At 42.2% G+C, this 15,257-nt stretch overlaps 1 protein-coding gene across 1 annotated transcript in view; it reads right to left on the bottom strand.

Annotated features, from left to right (window-relative positions):
- The window catches only part of CPNE4 (copine 4), a 175,617-nt gene extending 163,230 nt beyond the window's left edge, over positions 1–12,387 (bottom strand). Inside the window, exon 1 of the mRNA XM_064587888.1 lies at positions 12,260–12,387. Within this exon, the coding sequence (XP_064443958.1) occupies positions 12,260–12,280 (21 nt within the window). The 5' untranslated portion in view covers positions 12,281–12,387. The remainder of the gene's footprint in view (positions 1–12,259) is intronic.
- Between the last annotated feature and the right edge of the window lie 2,870 nt (positions 12,388–15,257).

The following is a 15,257-nucleotide window of genomic DNA, read 5'->3' as shown; positions in this document are numbered from 1 at the left end:
CATATTCCCCTACATGAATATGAGTTCTTTGGAGTCAGTAAATAGGCCTTACTCTGACGTTTTTGGAAAAACATGGAGGTGACACTAAAAATCACCCATAATCCCATCTCCCTGTCATCATTGTTGTCATTTAAAAATATATTTTCCTAGTGTTTTGGCCTGGGAAGAAATGGGTACTTTAAGAGCTAGTACCAAATTTTTTCTCACCTTCAGCAGAGAAGACAAAAGAGAATTCAGTCTTCTTATGTTTACATTTGATATTCAGAAAAGTTTATGATAATCAGTAACTAAATTTCCTAAGTAGCCTAAATGGAAAAAAAAAGCAGAAATCTTCACAAGTTTTAAAATAATGGTAGCACACTTCATAATTAGTTTGAAGACCTCAGTTTTGGTAAATAAAAATATTTACCAAAGAATATTTGTGCTATGTATTATTTGGTGAATCAGATTTTTGGTAATTTGACGTCAGCAAATTGGCTGTTTGGCATATTGATAATGCAGTTCATGTGCTATAGTGCCTCATGCTTCAGGGCTGAGACAAGTACAGGACATTTTTATTTAAGGCACTTAGGTGCTGGTAAGTTAAGAAGGTACAGCAAGACAAATTTTATAGGGGAAAGGCAAGGGCCAGATGGTAGGGAGAGCATTGTAAACACCATGGAGACAGGGTTCAGCTTGGATTTCTGTAGGTCATTGGTTCTAGTTGGGAGCGAAAAGGATTGGAATCAAAGTTGGCTGGAAACATGCAAGAGTGGGTGCTGTGGTAGAGGTCCTAGGTGGCCTTCAAGTTGGTTGGCTTATATGGCTCCCTGTGTGGGGAAACAGGCCCAGGGGAAACTGGTGGGGTGGGCTGGGGGCTGAGCACCCCACACCAGCCTGGCTTAAAGAGTTGGGACCAGGACAAACACCTAGAGATGCTTTCAGCAGTGACACATCAGTTCTTACAAATTCTCACTCAGTTCCAGATCTCTTGTTCTTCTCCCCTTACTCATTTGGAGCCAGTAGAAGTACCATGTTACTGTCAATATGTGGAACAGGGCTTGTAAACACAGGCCCATTTTAATTGCCACTAGATATATCTTTTAAAAACTATCTTTGACATTAAGTAGACATGAGGAGATGCTTTCCTGCAGGGCACTTAGGTAGGAACACAATCTGTGGCTGAATGATATCTCTGACTTAGCATGAGGGAAACACTTCATGCTAACAGATGATGTGAGAAGGGTCTGGGGGCAGGGTAGAAGGGGACAGAGATTGTCCTGAAGAGAGATGAGAATGCAGGAAGGGATGCTTACGTTCAGAGACAAGGGGAAGAAAGAGATGAATAAGAATTACTGACAATTAGAACTGGAAGCAATTTAGAGATTAATCAGTACAAAACCTTCCCTTTATAGATGAGGTCACCACATCACCAAGAGGCTCAGCAAACTGCCCAATATGACACAAAGAGTTGGTGGCAGGTCCAGAACCTAGGGCTCAGATTCCAGGGTAGGGCACCATAAAGGAATGTAAAAGTACAAAAGGAAGACTCCAGAGAAAGCAGAAGGATTTTCCTAGGATCTGAATTTAAGGAGATTACTTGCCTGGCAAAAACAGCAAAGAAAAAGGCAAGAATTAATTTTATTTTCCTTGGAGAACAGAGGGCTTGCTTACCCACCATCACCCTATGTGAATCCCACCTGCCTCTGTAGAACAGACAGTCAGCATGGGGAGACCACTTCCTGGGACTTCTCAGCCAGTCCAGGATAGATGAGATGATGGTATTTATTTATGACCTCATTTATCACTTGTGTAGCTTCTGCTTGCAGTAATTCTGCAAAGTTAGAGAAAACTTTTCACGTGAGAAGCAGAAGGGAAATGAGTTGCTTGCTGTAACGTATAAATTTGACTTCCCTGGGCCATCAATTTTATGCCACGAGGATATTAGATGTTACACAACAAAATATCAAACTGTGGAATCTCAGTGTGAGCACTACATTGAGTTTGGATAGCACCCTCGGCATCGTCATACCCCCAGTGTCAACCAATTGGGTCCAACCCACCTGAGACCAAATTCCCATTGACCACTGACAGCTTGTGGTCTGCCAGTCCTTTCAGGGGCCACCATGGTTGATGTAATCCTAACATTCACCTGTGTCAGGAAAGGAACCAACAGCCTGGCTAATAGGTCCATTGAATTATACTTAGTGGAGGGGAGTTAGGATCTTCACCAAGAATGTAAATTCCAAATTCCTGTACATGATCCTTTGTGGGACTGTAAACTTTATGAAGCAACTTTTTTTCCTGCTCTCTAGATGTCTTCTTTGTCCTTCTAATTTCTCCAGATAATTGCCCTGAATGTTAGTTCTTTCATAATTCAAACTAGTAATTCAGTGCCCAAGACTTACTAGTATTCCTCCCCCAAGATTCTGGGGGGGTGGTTCTCAAACTGTGGCCCCTGACCAGCAGCATCCTCATCACCTGGGATCCACAGTCATCAAGTTTATAAGGTTCTGGTTTTGGGAGATTGAGACATTGATACTATTTAAGAAACCATGCTGTATTTAGAGTAATTCAGTATGCAAACTTGGAGGAAAAATGACCAAGGCGGTTTTTCTTTTTTGCAAGAGGATTCCTATCAGCGTCGCATAAGACAAACAAACAAACTTAAAAATAACCCAAATAAAATCTTAGCAAGGTCAACTCTGACTTGGCTTTGCATTAATAGATACTACACTCCAATTTATACTAGTTAGTGATGAGCTATGAGGGGCTTTGGAGCCAAACAGATCTGCATTTGAGTTCCAGCTACACCATTTACTAGCTGTGTGGCCTTAAGTAAGTTCCCCAGCTTTATTCAGTGTCTTTCCTCAAATGTAAATGAGGATAATGGTAGTGCCTACTTCCCAGGGATGTCCAGCTGATTAACTTAAGTGCGGTATAGCAAATGCCCAGCCCAGTGACTGGTAAATACAAGTACCTCGAGAAAGTTAACTGTGCTACATTTACTGTTCTCGTTATTTCTGACTCAGTGTCCCCACTGCATTTGGTGCATGAAGAAGTGGAAGACTTCAAGGATGACTGGACTAGTTAGTAAGCAATGAAAGAAACTGAAGGCACCACATTAAAGAAGGTCTGCTTGGGGCACCTGGGTGGCTCAGTCGTTAAGCATCTGCCTTTGACTCAGGTCATGATCCCACGGTCCTGGGTTCGAGACCCACATCGGGCTCCCTGCTCGGCAGGAAGCCTACTTCTCCCTCTCCCACTCCCCCTGCTTGTGTTCCCTCTCTCGCTGTGTTTCTCTCTGTCAAATAAATAAATAAAATCTTAAAAAAAAAAAAAAAAGAAGGTCTGCTTGCTGTTCTAGATGGTGAGGGATCATCTCAGCTCTCCTTGGCATGCCCTCTATTGGGTGCAGCAGGAGAGGGGCTTAGCTCCTGGTCTCCTTTCCACCAACAGAAATCCAAGGACGGTCTCCAAGCTCACCCAGAAGGAGTACACAGCCTTCTCGGCACCCTGCATCTCTGTGATTCGCCCCCCTCATCCATCTGCTGAGAACACACAGTTCTGCCTGGAGTACTCTTGGAGGACATGATCCTTCATTTGGCATTACTGCTCAGTGCTAAGTCACTGGCTGTGCTTATCCTCAATTTCATGGCCAATGCCAGTTTCTAGCATGCTGAGGGTTGCTAGTTTCCTTTCCTATAAGCCACGAGTCCCTCTATTTCACATGGCAGAGTGAGAATGTGGCCAACTCACGTGGACAGGGCAAGTACCTGTAGACGGCCTTGAGGAGACAGCTCTGAATGTGTGACTTCCAGCATGGGTTTTGGGATGTCACTTTATCTCTCCTTCTGGGCCTTAGTTGTGCTAAGACAGGAATTGGAATACCTACCTCCAATTATTTCAGAGATCTGAGTTGAAACCAATTTTATTTAAGAATAGTCTGAGTAAAGTAAATATTACACACATCACACACACACTGACTCCTTTGACTAAATAGTTTTCACCAAACTTGAGGCAAAATCCTAAGTTTGGTTTTACTAATTGCCCAGAACATGGGTGTTCTGTCATAACGTTTGCACCCTTTTCGCTTCCACCTTCACTCCTAAAACAAAGCTTGCCCCTAGATATGTTGATTCTTCCCCATCATTTCCTAGATTCTCACATCCTGAATCACAGCTTCCATATCCTGAATGCTCTTTCTGTGCTGGGGACTCTGCTAAGCACCTTATATGTGTTTTCTCACTTGGTCCTCACAATATTTCTTGAGGCCAGCTCGATTATTATCTCTACTTTGCATATGAAGAGGCTGAGGCTTAAGTGGCTGCAAGAACTTGCCTGTGGACATACAACTTGAGAGCAGCTGAGCTGGGATTTGACTCTAGCCCATGAGGCTCCAGAGCAGGTGCATTTAAGCATTATGAAACAGTGCTTCAGACCCTGAATGTGCCATTCCTCCAGCAGCTCAGCAGCTCCTGGATCCAGCCATTTCCCTGCCTAACTAAGCAGTACAAGGAAAAAAAATCTTGAACCACTGAAGTGATGAAGAAGTAAAGTACTAATGTTTTTTGGTCTTTTTGTGTTTTGTGGTGGTTTTTTGTTTGTTTGTTTGTTTGTTTGCTGGATCATACCTAGAGAGAACAGTTTAGAAAAAAGAGAAAGCTCCCATTCACACCAAAATTTAACATCAAGTTCACACTTTTATCGGAAAGATTGTGGAGCGATGTCCTCACATACTCAACAGTTTTTAAAAAAATCCTTTACGGTTCATTAGTTGCATATAACACCCAGTGCTCATCACGACACGTGCCCTCCTTAACACCCATCACCCGATTACCCCATCCTCCCAGCCCCCTCCCTTCTGTAACCCTCAGTTTGTTTCCTGGAGTCGAGAGTCTCTCATGGTTTGTCTCCCTCTCTGATTTCTTCCCATTCAGTTTTCCCTCCCTTCTCCTATGGTCCTCTGCACTAATGATGCACTATATGTTGGCTAACTGAACATAATAATAAAAAAAAATCCTTTATGATTTGTTCACATATGGAATGTTCAATGAATTTCCTTCTAAAAATAAAAACAAACAGTCTCTTTGAGGGATCTCACCAACTTGCAGGCTCCCTGTGCTATAGGGAGTCCACTCTCAAATTTGTATCAGTTCCAGATCCATGTGGTTGGGTGCCAACTGGCAACCTCCTCTGGATTCTCCACAGTCATCAAGGGCTTAACATGCCAGCACATTTTATTCCCCACTCCACTGCTCAATCTGATTCTCCTGAAAGAGAGGCAAATCACTCCTCCTCTAACCACAGCCAGCTACCTGCACACCAAGGCTTGCTGATGCTGCTCTTGGCCAAACTCTTTCCTGGGCCTCCTCAACTTTCATCACCACTGCCCTCTCATCTCTTTCTCTTATGGCATGGAGCTTCCTCACTGGTTTCCCTGGCTCCACATCCACTCCCTCTCACCCAGACTTCACAGGAACGCTGAAAGTGATCTTTCCGATACACACATCCAATCTTGTTCTCCCTAGTCAAAACCCTTCAGGACCTCCAGTGCAGCACATCCAAGCTCTCCAAACTTTAGAGAAAGGCACTTAAATCCTCCTGATCTGACTCTTCTTCTCCTTTCCAGCCTCCCCTATCTGTTTTCCACCCTTCCTTGACCATCTGGCCTGTTGAGTCACTTAGGAGTTCTTTGTTATTCTTGTGCTGCCATGCCTTTGTGTGTCCTGGTCATTTTGCCCAGAGTCCTTATTTCTTTTCTCTGCTGGTGAATTCCTACTCATCCTTTGAGATTCAGGTCCAGAGTCATCTTTCTTATGAGACGCCCCTGATTCCCTCTAGGTAGAGGTAAGTCTTTCCCCTGTAGCCCCTGGCACGCATCTCTGTTGTAGCACAAAGTAACATGCATTTTAATTATTTATTTACCAGTCTGTGTCTCCCAGCTAATTTTAAGCTCTTCTGGGGACAGGCCTCTGTCTTGTTCATTTTTGTATCTCTAGCACCTACCAGGGTACTTGGTATAACTGGGGCACTTGCTAAATGCTTGTTGATATATGAATACGTGATTGAATGGAACTTACCATCTTAAAATAAAAGTTCATACTGATCTAAAATTTTCAAAATAAGCTAATCAATAAATGTGGCTTGAGCATGTGTGATATATAAAGCATGGTATTGCATTAGACATGAAGTACCGATTATGGCCTCTGCCCTAAGAAACTTGTAATCTAGCTGGGGGCCCAGATGATATATATAAAAATAAATGTTAATTAAGAAAGAAATGATAGAAAGGGCTAGTATCCAAAATCTATAAAGAACTCATCAAACTCAACACCCAAAGAACAAAGAATCCAATCAAGAAATGGGCAGAAGACATGAACAGACATTTTTCCAAAGAAGACATCCAAATGGCCAACAGACACATGAAAAAGTGCTCAATATCGCTCGGCATCAGGGAAATCCAAATCAAAACCTCAATGAGATACCACCTCACACCAGTCAGAATGGCTAAAATTAACAAGTCAGGAAACAACAGATGTTGGCGGGGATGCGGAGAAAGGGGAACCCTCCTCCACTGTTGGTGGGAATGCAAGCTGGAGCAGCCACTCTGGAAAACAGTATGGAGGTTCCTCAAAAAGTTGAAAATAGAGCTACCATATGATCCAGCAATTGCACTACTGGGTATTTACCCCAAAGATACAAAAGTAGGGATCCGAAAGGGTACGTGCACCCCGATGTTTATAGCAGCAATGTCCACAATAGCCAAACTGTGGAAAGAGCCCAGATGTCCATCGACAGATGAATGGATAAAGAAGAAGTGGTATATATATACAATGGAATATTATGCAGCCATCAAAAGGAATGAGATCTTGCCATTTGCAACGACGTGGATGGAACTGGAGGGTATTATGTTGAGTGAAATAAGTCAAACAGAGAAAGACATGTATCCTATGACCTCACTGATATGAGGAATTCTTAATCACAGGAAACAAACTGAGGGTTGCTGGAGTGGGGGGTGGGGTGGGAGGGATGGGGTGACTGGGTGATAGACACTGGGGAGGGTATGTGCTCTGGTAAGCGCTGTGAATTGTGCAAGACTGTTGAATCTCAGATCTGTACCTCTGAAACAAATAATGCAATATATGTTAAGAAAAAAAAAAGAAGAAGAAGAAGAAGGTAGCAGGAGGGGAAGAATGAAGCGGGGGAAATCGGAGGGGTAGACGAACCATGAGAGATGATGGACTCTGAAAAACAAACTGAGGGTTCTAGAGGGGAGGAGGGTGGGAGGATGGGTTAGCCTGGTGGTGGGTATTGAGGAGGGCACATCCTGCATGGAGCATTGGGTGTTATGCACAAACAATGAATCATGGAACACTACATCTAAAACTAATGATGTAATGTATGGGGATTAACATAAGAATAAAAAAAAAAATCAAAAAAAAAAAAGAAACTAGGGGAAATTTATAAACTGGCAATTTGTAGAAAACTAAATCTGAAAGGCAAATAAACACACACAAAAAATGCTCAATATCATAAGTCAGCAGGGAAATAGAAATTTAAAACAATAAAAATATACTTCTCAGGTCTGAAAAAAAAAAAGAAAGAAATGATAGAAAAAGGAACTTCTCAAGGAAGTTACTAAATGAGTGAAGAGGAGATGGGTTTTAGGTCTCTACGGCCTAGAGAAGAGGTTCTACGGGATATGACTTGATTACTTAGAACTCCATGTTGCAAGTGGCAAAAAGAATTAGCCCATAATGATTTAAATAATAAAGGGTAGCTATTGGCCAAAATTCCCAGGAACGACTGGCTTCAGACAGGACACCATCTAGTATGCAAGTAATATGACCTGATTTCTATTTCTCTGTTCTTCCCTTCGAGGTGCCAGCCTCTTTCCTTTTCACCCACATTTTGTCATGTTATCACCCTTCCTTTTCCTCCACCAGCAGCACCATGTTCTCCCTTTGAAGAGTACCATTTCCAGACCTTACAGGCTCACCTTATCTTTCTCAGAAGGCTCTAGCAAATAAGTATTTACATTTCACTCTCTGATTAGTTATATACCTTCACTGAACTAATCACTGTGGCCACAAAAATGGGATAATCTGATTGATTTCAGCAAATTAGTGCCCACCCCAAAAGTATGGAAAAGTCAATCATACCTATCATATGGCTGATAATATAAAAGGGTGGTTGCCCATGAATATACACGATACCCAGAGAGGCTAGTGTGTCACCTGGGGTGGGCGGGAAAGCAGTGTGGCTTGGGAAACATGGCTTAGGGCTACACTGAAAAGTTTGACTTGTTTCTCATTTGCTTCACCTAAGCCAGACATTGAAAGAGATCTCAGAACATGTGGCCTCTCCCCATTATCCTTCTTTAAATCATGGCAGAAGAAAGAGCTTTGGACTGGGGACCAAAAGATCTTGACTTCTGGTATTGGCTCTGTCAGGACACTAAATCTTTCTGATCCTCAGTTTTCTCAACTATAAAATGCAGATGATGCCACCTGTCTTCCCAGCATTGTCAAGAGGATCAAATGAAATGGTCAGTATGGAAGCTCTTTCAAAAGTATCAAGATATATTTAGAAAGTACTATTGGTAATCTTACGCTCAGTGCTCATTTCCATATATTCCTCATCTTGAGGGCTTAAAAAAATTAAGCCAATGCACTCCCCCAGTTTCCCTTTCTTCACCCCTCTCCAGACAGTCCATCCATTTTTCACTGATATGCTTTCATTGGTATACTCTATATCAATCATGATGCTTTTAGCTCAAGGAATGGAAAACCCTACCCCAAACAACTTTAACAATCGGACACTTTATTATCTCATGATAAGGAGTCCACAGATAGGGTGGGCTCCAGGTGCAGTATGTCAGCCAGTGCCTCCACCTCTTCTGGCTCTGACTTCACCTTCGGGCTGCTCTCATCCTCACCCTTGCTACAAAGTGGCTACAGTGGTTCCAGCAATCACAGGCAGACAACTCTTTCTTCATATGTGGATGTCTCTCTCTCTCTCTTTTAGGCTAGAACAGCTTTCCAAGAAAAACTGTCATGTCTTACTGATCAGAACTGGCCACAAGCCCACCCCTAAACCAATCTCTGGCAAAAGGGAATGGGATTCATATGATTAGCTGAGATTACTCAGGACTCACCCCTGAGCTAGAGATAGGGCTATTTTCTACATGGACAGATGACAGGAAATGATCTGAAAATGATCAGGGCCTAATGGCTAAAGAGTGGAGTGATTGGCTGTTGGGTAGGCAGCTGAGAGCTTCTGTGTCACAGACGCTATCAATGCCCTGCTCATTTCCCGGGGCCTATGACTTCAGTGCACATCACTAACTTCTGACCACCAGTGCCTGTATTTCTTTGCTTGTAAGCTTCTTGGGCTACTTGGAGCCTGCACTGCTGCCCATGCAATAAGCCAGAAATACTGGGGGATTGATGTTCAATCAACCCTGGAAACAGCCCTCAATGCCTGATGAACTATATACTCCAAGTATATAAATACCCAAGTTCCATCATCTCTGGGGTAAGATAACTCTGTGGTGTTTGCTCTATACTGGCTTCCAGAATTTCCCCAGCAGAATTAAGTTCCAGTAGGCCACAGTGGTAGCTGGCTTGACAACACTCTTACAGGCTGCCTTCCTTTTCCTGTCTTACTTTCTCATTCTGCTATGGCATCTCCTTCACCTCCTTTGACTTCCTGTCTCAGAGTTAGCTTCTTGGGAAACCCAAATGAAGATACTATGTACCATATGCCAAACTTCTTCCTGAATCCACAGTCTTTGTATATAATTTTCTCATCTGCACGGAACGTGTTTCCTCTTTCTTCTCACCTGATGCACTCACTCTCCAAGTCTTGGTGTAAATGTCACTTCCCTTCGGAATCCTTCTTTGATCGCCTCTCCACCTGACAACATTCTCTCAGTCTTTGCTCTCCTATTCCATACTTCTCCTTAACAATAATTACAATAATTTAATTGTTTGTGTAATTTAATTAATTATTTGCTTCCCATATTTATCCACAACTAGACTGTGAGCTGCTTGAAGGTAGGGACAATGTTTTTGGCTCAACACTAAAGACTGACCTCCAGTACAACGCCTGGCACAAAGTAGAGGGTCAAGGACTTACTGCCCGCTGGAAAGATGAGGGTTGTGAGAGACTAAAGATGCAAGTTTGAGGGTCATTCACAAGGACAAAATGATCAATCTTTATGGAAAAGATCTTTGATTCACATGACTCCTACATGGATCTACATTTGTTTCTTAGGGCAGAATATAACTTTTATACATGAGGGGATGTCCGTAATCTAAAAGAGAATCTTTTTTTTTTTTTAAGATTTTATTTATTTATTTGACACAGAGAGAGAGAGAGAGTGAGCACAAGCAGGGGGAGTAGCAGGCAGAGGCAGAGGGAGAAGCAGGCTCCCCACAGAGAAGGGGGAGCCCAATGTGTGGGACTCGATCCCAGGACTCTGGGATCATGACCTGAGCCGAAGGCAGTCGCTTAACCAACTGAGCCACTCAGGCGCCCTCTGAAAGAGAATCTTGGAGTGGCTCATTTATATCTATGAGAGATGCCACTCTAATCACCTTACTGTATTTATACATTACAGAATTCTACCTCAAATCCACCATTCATTCATTGAATGCCTACTACCTATTAGGCATTGTACCTGGCACTTGCACTATCTGCCATCAACTATTTTCAAAAGTCATGAGAGAGATTATATTGATGGAGAAAATCCCAGATTCCTTCTCTGCCTCCCCTCACCATCCTTCTACATTAGGCTTTTGGCTTTCATTAAAAGAACAAAGAACAATCTAATGAAAGTAATCACTATATCTGCTGAAAAAGGTATCTGAGGACATTGTCTGTTCTGTCACTCAGTGCTCACATGGGAAAAGTTAGTGATAAGTGACATGAGGCACAGTAAAAACAAACAGACATGCATGCTTGTCATCTTTTTGCCAGGCAGGCTCTTTCTTACTAATCCCTAAACCAGACCCTTGTCTCTGCATGGGATTGATGCAGGTTTTATGGAGCTTGAGGTTTATATAATTTGGAATCCTTTGAGAAAAAAGTGTAAGACTACAAATAAAAATGTAACACAGATCTTTGGAAGCAGTCTACCCAAGTGAGGGGCTCTGAAGTTCAAGCTTCACTGGTTTTGCAGTAAATCAGCATTGGACCTTGATTCAATGAATCTGCTCTCCTCTGCCCCTTACCCCTGCCATGGTTGTTCTGACCTCTATGCCTTGTTTATATTGATTTCTTACTTGAAAGTCCTTCCCCTTCGTTTTTCAATTTGTGGACAATATATATATATATATATATATATATATATATTTTTTTTTTTTTTTCCCCCCAAGTTTGAATCCACAATACCTTCTTTGATTCTACCTAGCAGGAAGCTCTCCCTTCCTGAAGGCCCACATCCTATGAAATAAGCCCAGGACATTCTATCTCATCATGGCTTAAATTGCATTATCTATTTTAGGTACATACAGTGTGCCTTCTCCAATTAGAATGTCCACTTCTTGGGCATAGGGACTATTTCTTCATTTAGATCTCTCCTCAGCACCTACTAAAGTTCTGGGTACGGCAGTAAGGGAAGGAAAAAGGAAAGGTGTCATGAAGAAGAATTATGGGGTTTGGAGTGGAGCTAACTTGGTTTGAGTTCTAGTTCTGCCACTTATTAGTCTGTGGCTTTAGGCTTAACCATTCTGAGTCTTAGTTTTCTCAATGATAAATTGATATAATCATGATGTTTATTTCACATCATTGTAAGGATTAAGTAAAAGCATTTATTCATTCACCAAATACCTATTTAGCTCCTCTCTTGGGCTATTTCTGGTACCAGAAGCTTGGAATACATGTAACTGAGCAATACTCTCTGTATGAGGGTTCTCATAGTTGATTTGGGAGATGGAAATTTATAATGTAACAGAATAAGACTGTAGCACACACAATCAGAGCGTAGTAAATGCTCAATAAATAGTTGTGAAATAACTGACACAATGAAGGAATTCAGAAGAGAAAATGGTTAATTTTGCAAAGTAAGTAGGTCTTCCCATATTTGCCACATCATCCTTATGTAAATATAACTGTTAGCAATAATGGATATGACAGTGTATGGGAACTCATAAAATGCTACATGTAAAGGAAAAATAAAACCAAAGGAGAAAGAATGCTAGGAGAGAGGAAAAAGGGGAGGAAGAGAGGCCTCAAGGAGGCAAGGAGTGGGAAAGGACCTCTGTGGACCCACCTGGCCAAGTGTGCACTCCATGCCACCCAGGAAGTCGGCCTCCTTCAGCCCATTGTGGTTGCTGCTGATGTCATGAACTTCAAACCGCAGACGCTGCACCTCTTCAAAGTAAAAGTCCACAGTGAACAGTTTTGAATACACTGGGTTTATGCAGGTGCGAATCACCTCTGTTCTGTCAACCTGCAAGGAGAGAAGAAGAGAAAACCCCACCAGGGATTAGGGCTTCTTATTATTACCCTTTAGGTGAAATAATCTTATGGTGCTTCCCTGCTTCCAAACCATAAATGCCCTCCATTGAGTCACCAGAGCTAGCTGTTTGAAAGCCTGCAAGGAGGCACCCTCAGAGAATGAGCCACGTTTCAAGGTGGGAAATCTTTCAGAATAATCTGAAGCTTTGCATTTAAAGATTTAGAGCATGTTCTATTGTTAGGTAATAAGGCAACAAGACGGATCAATTATTAGTGACTACCTGGAGCGTTAGGATGAAAAGGAGTCTGAAAGCACATCTGGGCTCGGGAGGAAAGAAATCTGTAATAGATTAGTGATGTCTGATGGGCACAGTAATGGCAAAAGACCTTGTAGGCACCCCATTTTAGCCAACCCTACTCTAACATGAGTTTTGCAACACCTGATTCCTAGCATAATGAAGTGGAAAGGCCATGAGAATGGGGATGAAAATGACTGCCTTTGGTCTCAACTACAGCTTTTCTTTTATTGGGTTTATAATGGTTACTCAGTCATTTCAATTCCCTGGGCCTCAGTTTCCTCATCAACAAAATGAAGATTCGAGGATTGGAAGATGAAAAGCCCCTTCCTGCTCTAACAGTCCATGAGTTATGACTCCCCTTGCTTTCTGTGATAATAACTCTCCATTTGCCCCTCTCTCTCAGATCCATATCTCCTACTCTCCACCCTACTCTTGACCCTGGAGGCTGACCTCTATGGATGGAATTCCCTGGACTTCCTTGCCCTCTAGGTTCTGGTTTGAATCAGCCAAAGGGAGGACTTAGCAGGAGATCAGATGGTGGGAGGATAGAGAGGTACTGGCAGGAGTACCATGCCTCTGCACACACACAGCCTGCTAGTAGACTCCCTTCCACAGAGGGAGTTTTTGCGGGTTCTGATAACACAATGCCCCCTCCTTCTCTAGACTCTTCAGACCATGGGGTGGTAATGACTTTCTGCTGTTGCTATCCCTAATCACCATCCTTTGTTGGCTCCCTTATCCCTGCCCATGCCCCCAGAAAGGGTCCCTCTATAAAGAGTTTAGCCCTTTAGATGAAACTCTCTGGGTATGCCATCTGTTTTTACTGGTACCCTTACCACTAAGGTTCTTTTCTTCTATGTCTGTCACATGTCAAAACACCATTTACAACACTATTTATATTCTGGAAAGCTAACCCAAGATCTTAATGACAGCTAACCCAAATTATAGCTCACCCAAGATCTTACAGTATCTCCTAACTGGGGATATCCATTACTCATATTTTACAAATCAACTGGAGCCTACATGTACTTTTGGCTTTCAGATAGAAACATTGTCTATTGGATACTTCCCAAATGTTGTTCATTAGCACAAACTGGGAAAAACATTTCCTGCACTTTCATTAGAGTACAGAGAAACATTCTCTCAAAAACTGAAGGGAAGACTGTCTTTAACCATATCATGCACATACATGTTATCCAGCAAAGAAAAAATTCTTGCTGCAGAGTCCCTTGACATTCTTGCATTCAGTGTTTTGTCCCTGGTCCAACCGTCCCTATGGGCCATATGTGTGAGAGAGTTGTCCTGTAAGAAACATCACCTGCTACTCCTGAGGGGATGGACAATACAGGTTGTGAGGAGGAGAATATGATTCTGGTTAGGTCCCTGTCCAACAGACAGAAAACCAAATCCCAACCTACTGTTGATTAGCATTTTACAATAAGCTATTGTTCAGACCAATGGTTATTTGACTCTTCTGGCTTCTCCTTAAGGCTTAGCTTCTATTTGAACTAAATTTTACATTTTTAAAATTTAAATTCAAGTTAGTTAACATATAGTGTAGTATTGGTTTCGGGAGTAGAATTTAGTGATTTATCACTTACATAAAACACAGCACTCATCCCAATATGTGCTCTTCTTAATGCCTATCACCCATTTACCCCATCCCCCCACCTGGCTCCCCTCCAGCAGCCCTCAGTTTATTCTCTATAGTAAGAGTCTCTTATGGTTTGGGGTGCCTGGGTGGCTTAGTCAGTTGAGCATCTGACTCTTGGTTTCAGCTCAAGTCATGATCTCAGGGACATGAGATAGAGCCCTGTGAAGGGTTCCACACTCAGCAGGGAGTCTGCTTGAGATTCTCTCTCTCCCTCTCCCCTTCTTCCCTCTTCCCCATGCTCACTCTCTCACTCTCTCTCAAAATAAATAAATAAATCTTTTTTTTTAAAGTTTCTTGTGGTTTGCCAGAATTTTACATTTTTATATAATATTCATTCTGTGGGATAGGACTGAATGTGTCACTGGCTGGTTGTATACGTACAAGGATTTACTATATTGATATAATTTTTTTCAGTTGTTAAAAGATCATCATTTTGAATAATAGTATAAATTAGAGGTCACAAACTGGCAGTCTGCAAGTTCAAGCTGACTTGGAGGTGTTTTATGGTCCCGTTTGAAAGTACTTTCCCCCTTAATTTGCCAACATAAAAGGCAACAATAAATAAAATAAAATAGTCCCATACATTCTATTGCCCCTCCCACCTTTGGAAAAAAATAAGAATATCTGGCAATGTGGGGCCACACTCATACATGGCAACAACTGGGGACTGCCCCATTCAGATGGGGCACTCACTGTCCAAGCTCTTCTGCCTCAGTGAGTTTCCCTGACTCCTAGAGGCATTTTTGCAACATCTGGCCCAAATTCACAGAATAAAGAGCCATATAAGAGATTTAATTATATTCATGGGGTGACTTTTGAGAGAGGATTTTGAAATAGCCCCCAAGAACTAACTTCTA

The sequence above is a fragment of the Mirounga angustirostris genome, unplaced genomic scaffold, assembly GCF_029215605.1.
Source record: "Mirounga angustirostris isolate CCGP_5_RB_7025 unplaced genomic scaffold, mMirAng1.0.hap1 SCAF_1, whole genome shotgun sequence".
NCBI classification, from domain to species: Eukaryota; Metazoa; Chordata; class Mammalia; order Carnivora; family Phocidae; genus Mirounga; species Mirounga angustirostris.
This window is presented reverse-complemented; position numbering and strand designations above follow the sequence as displayed.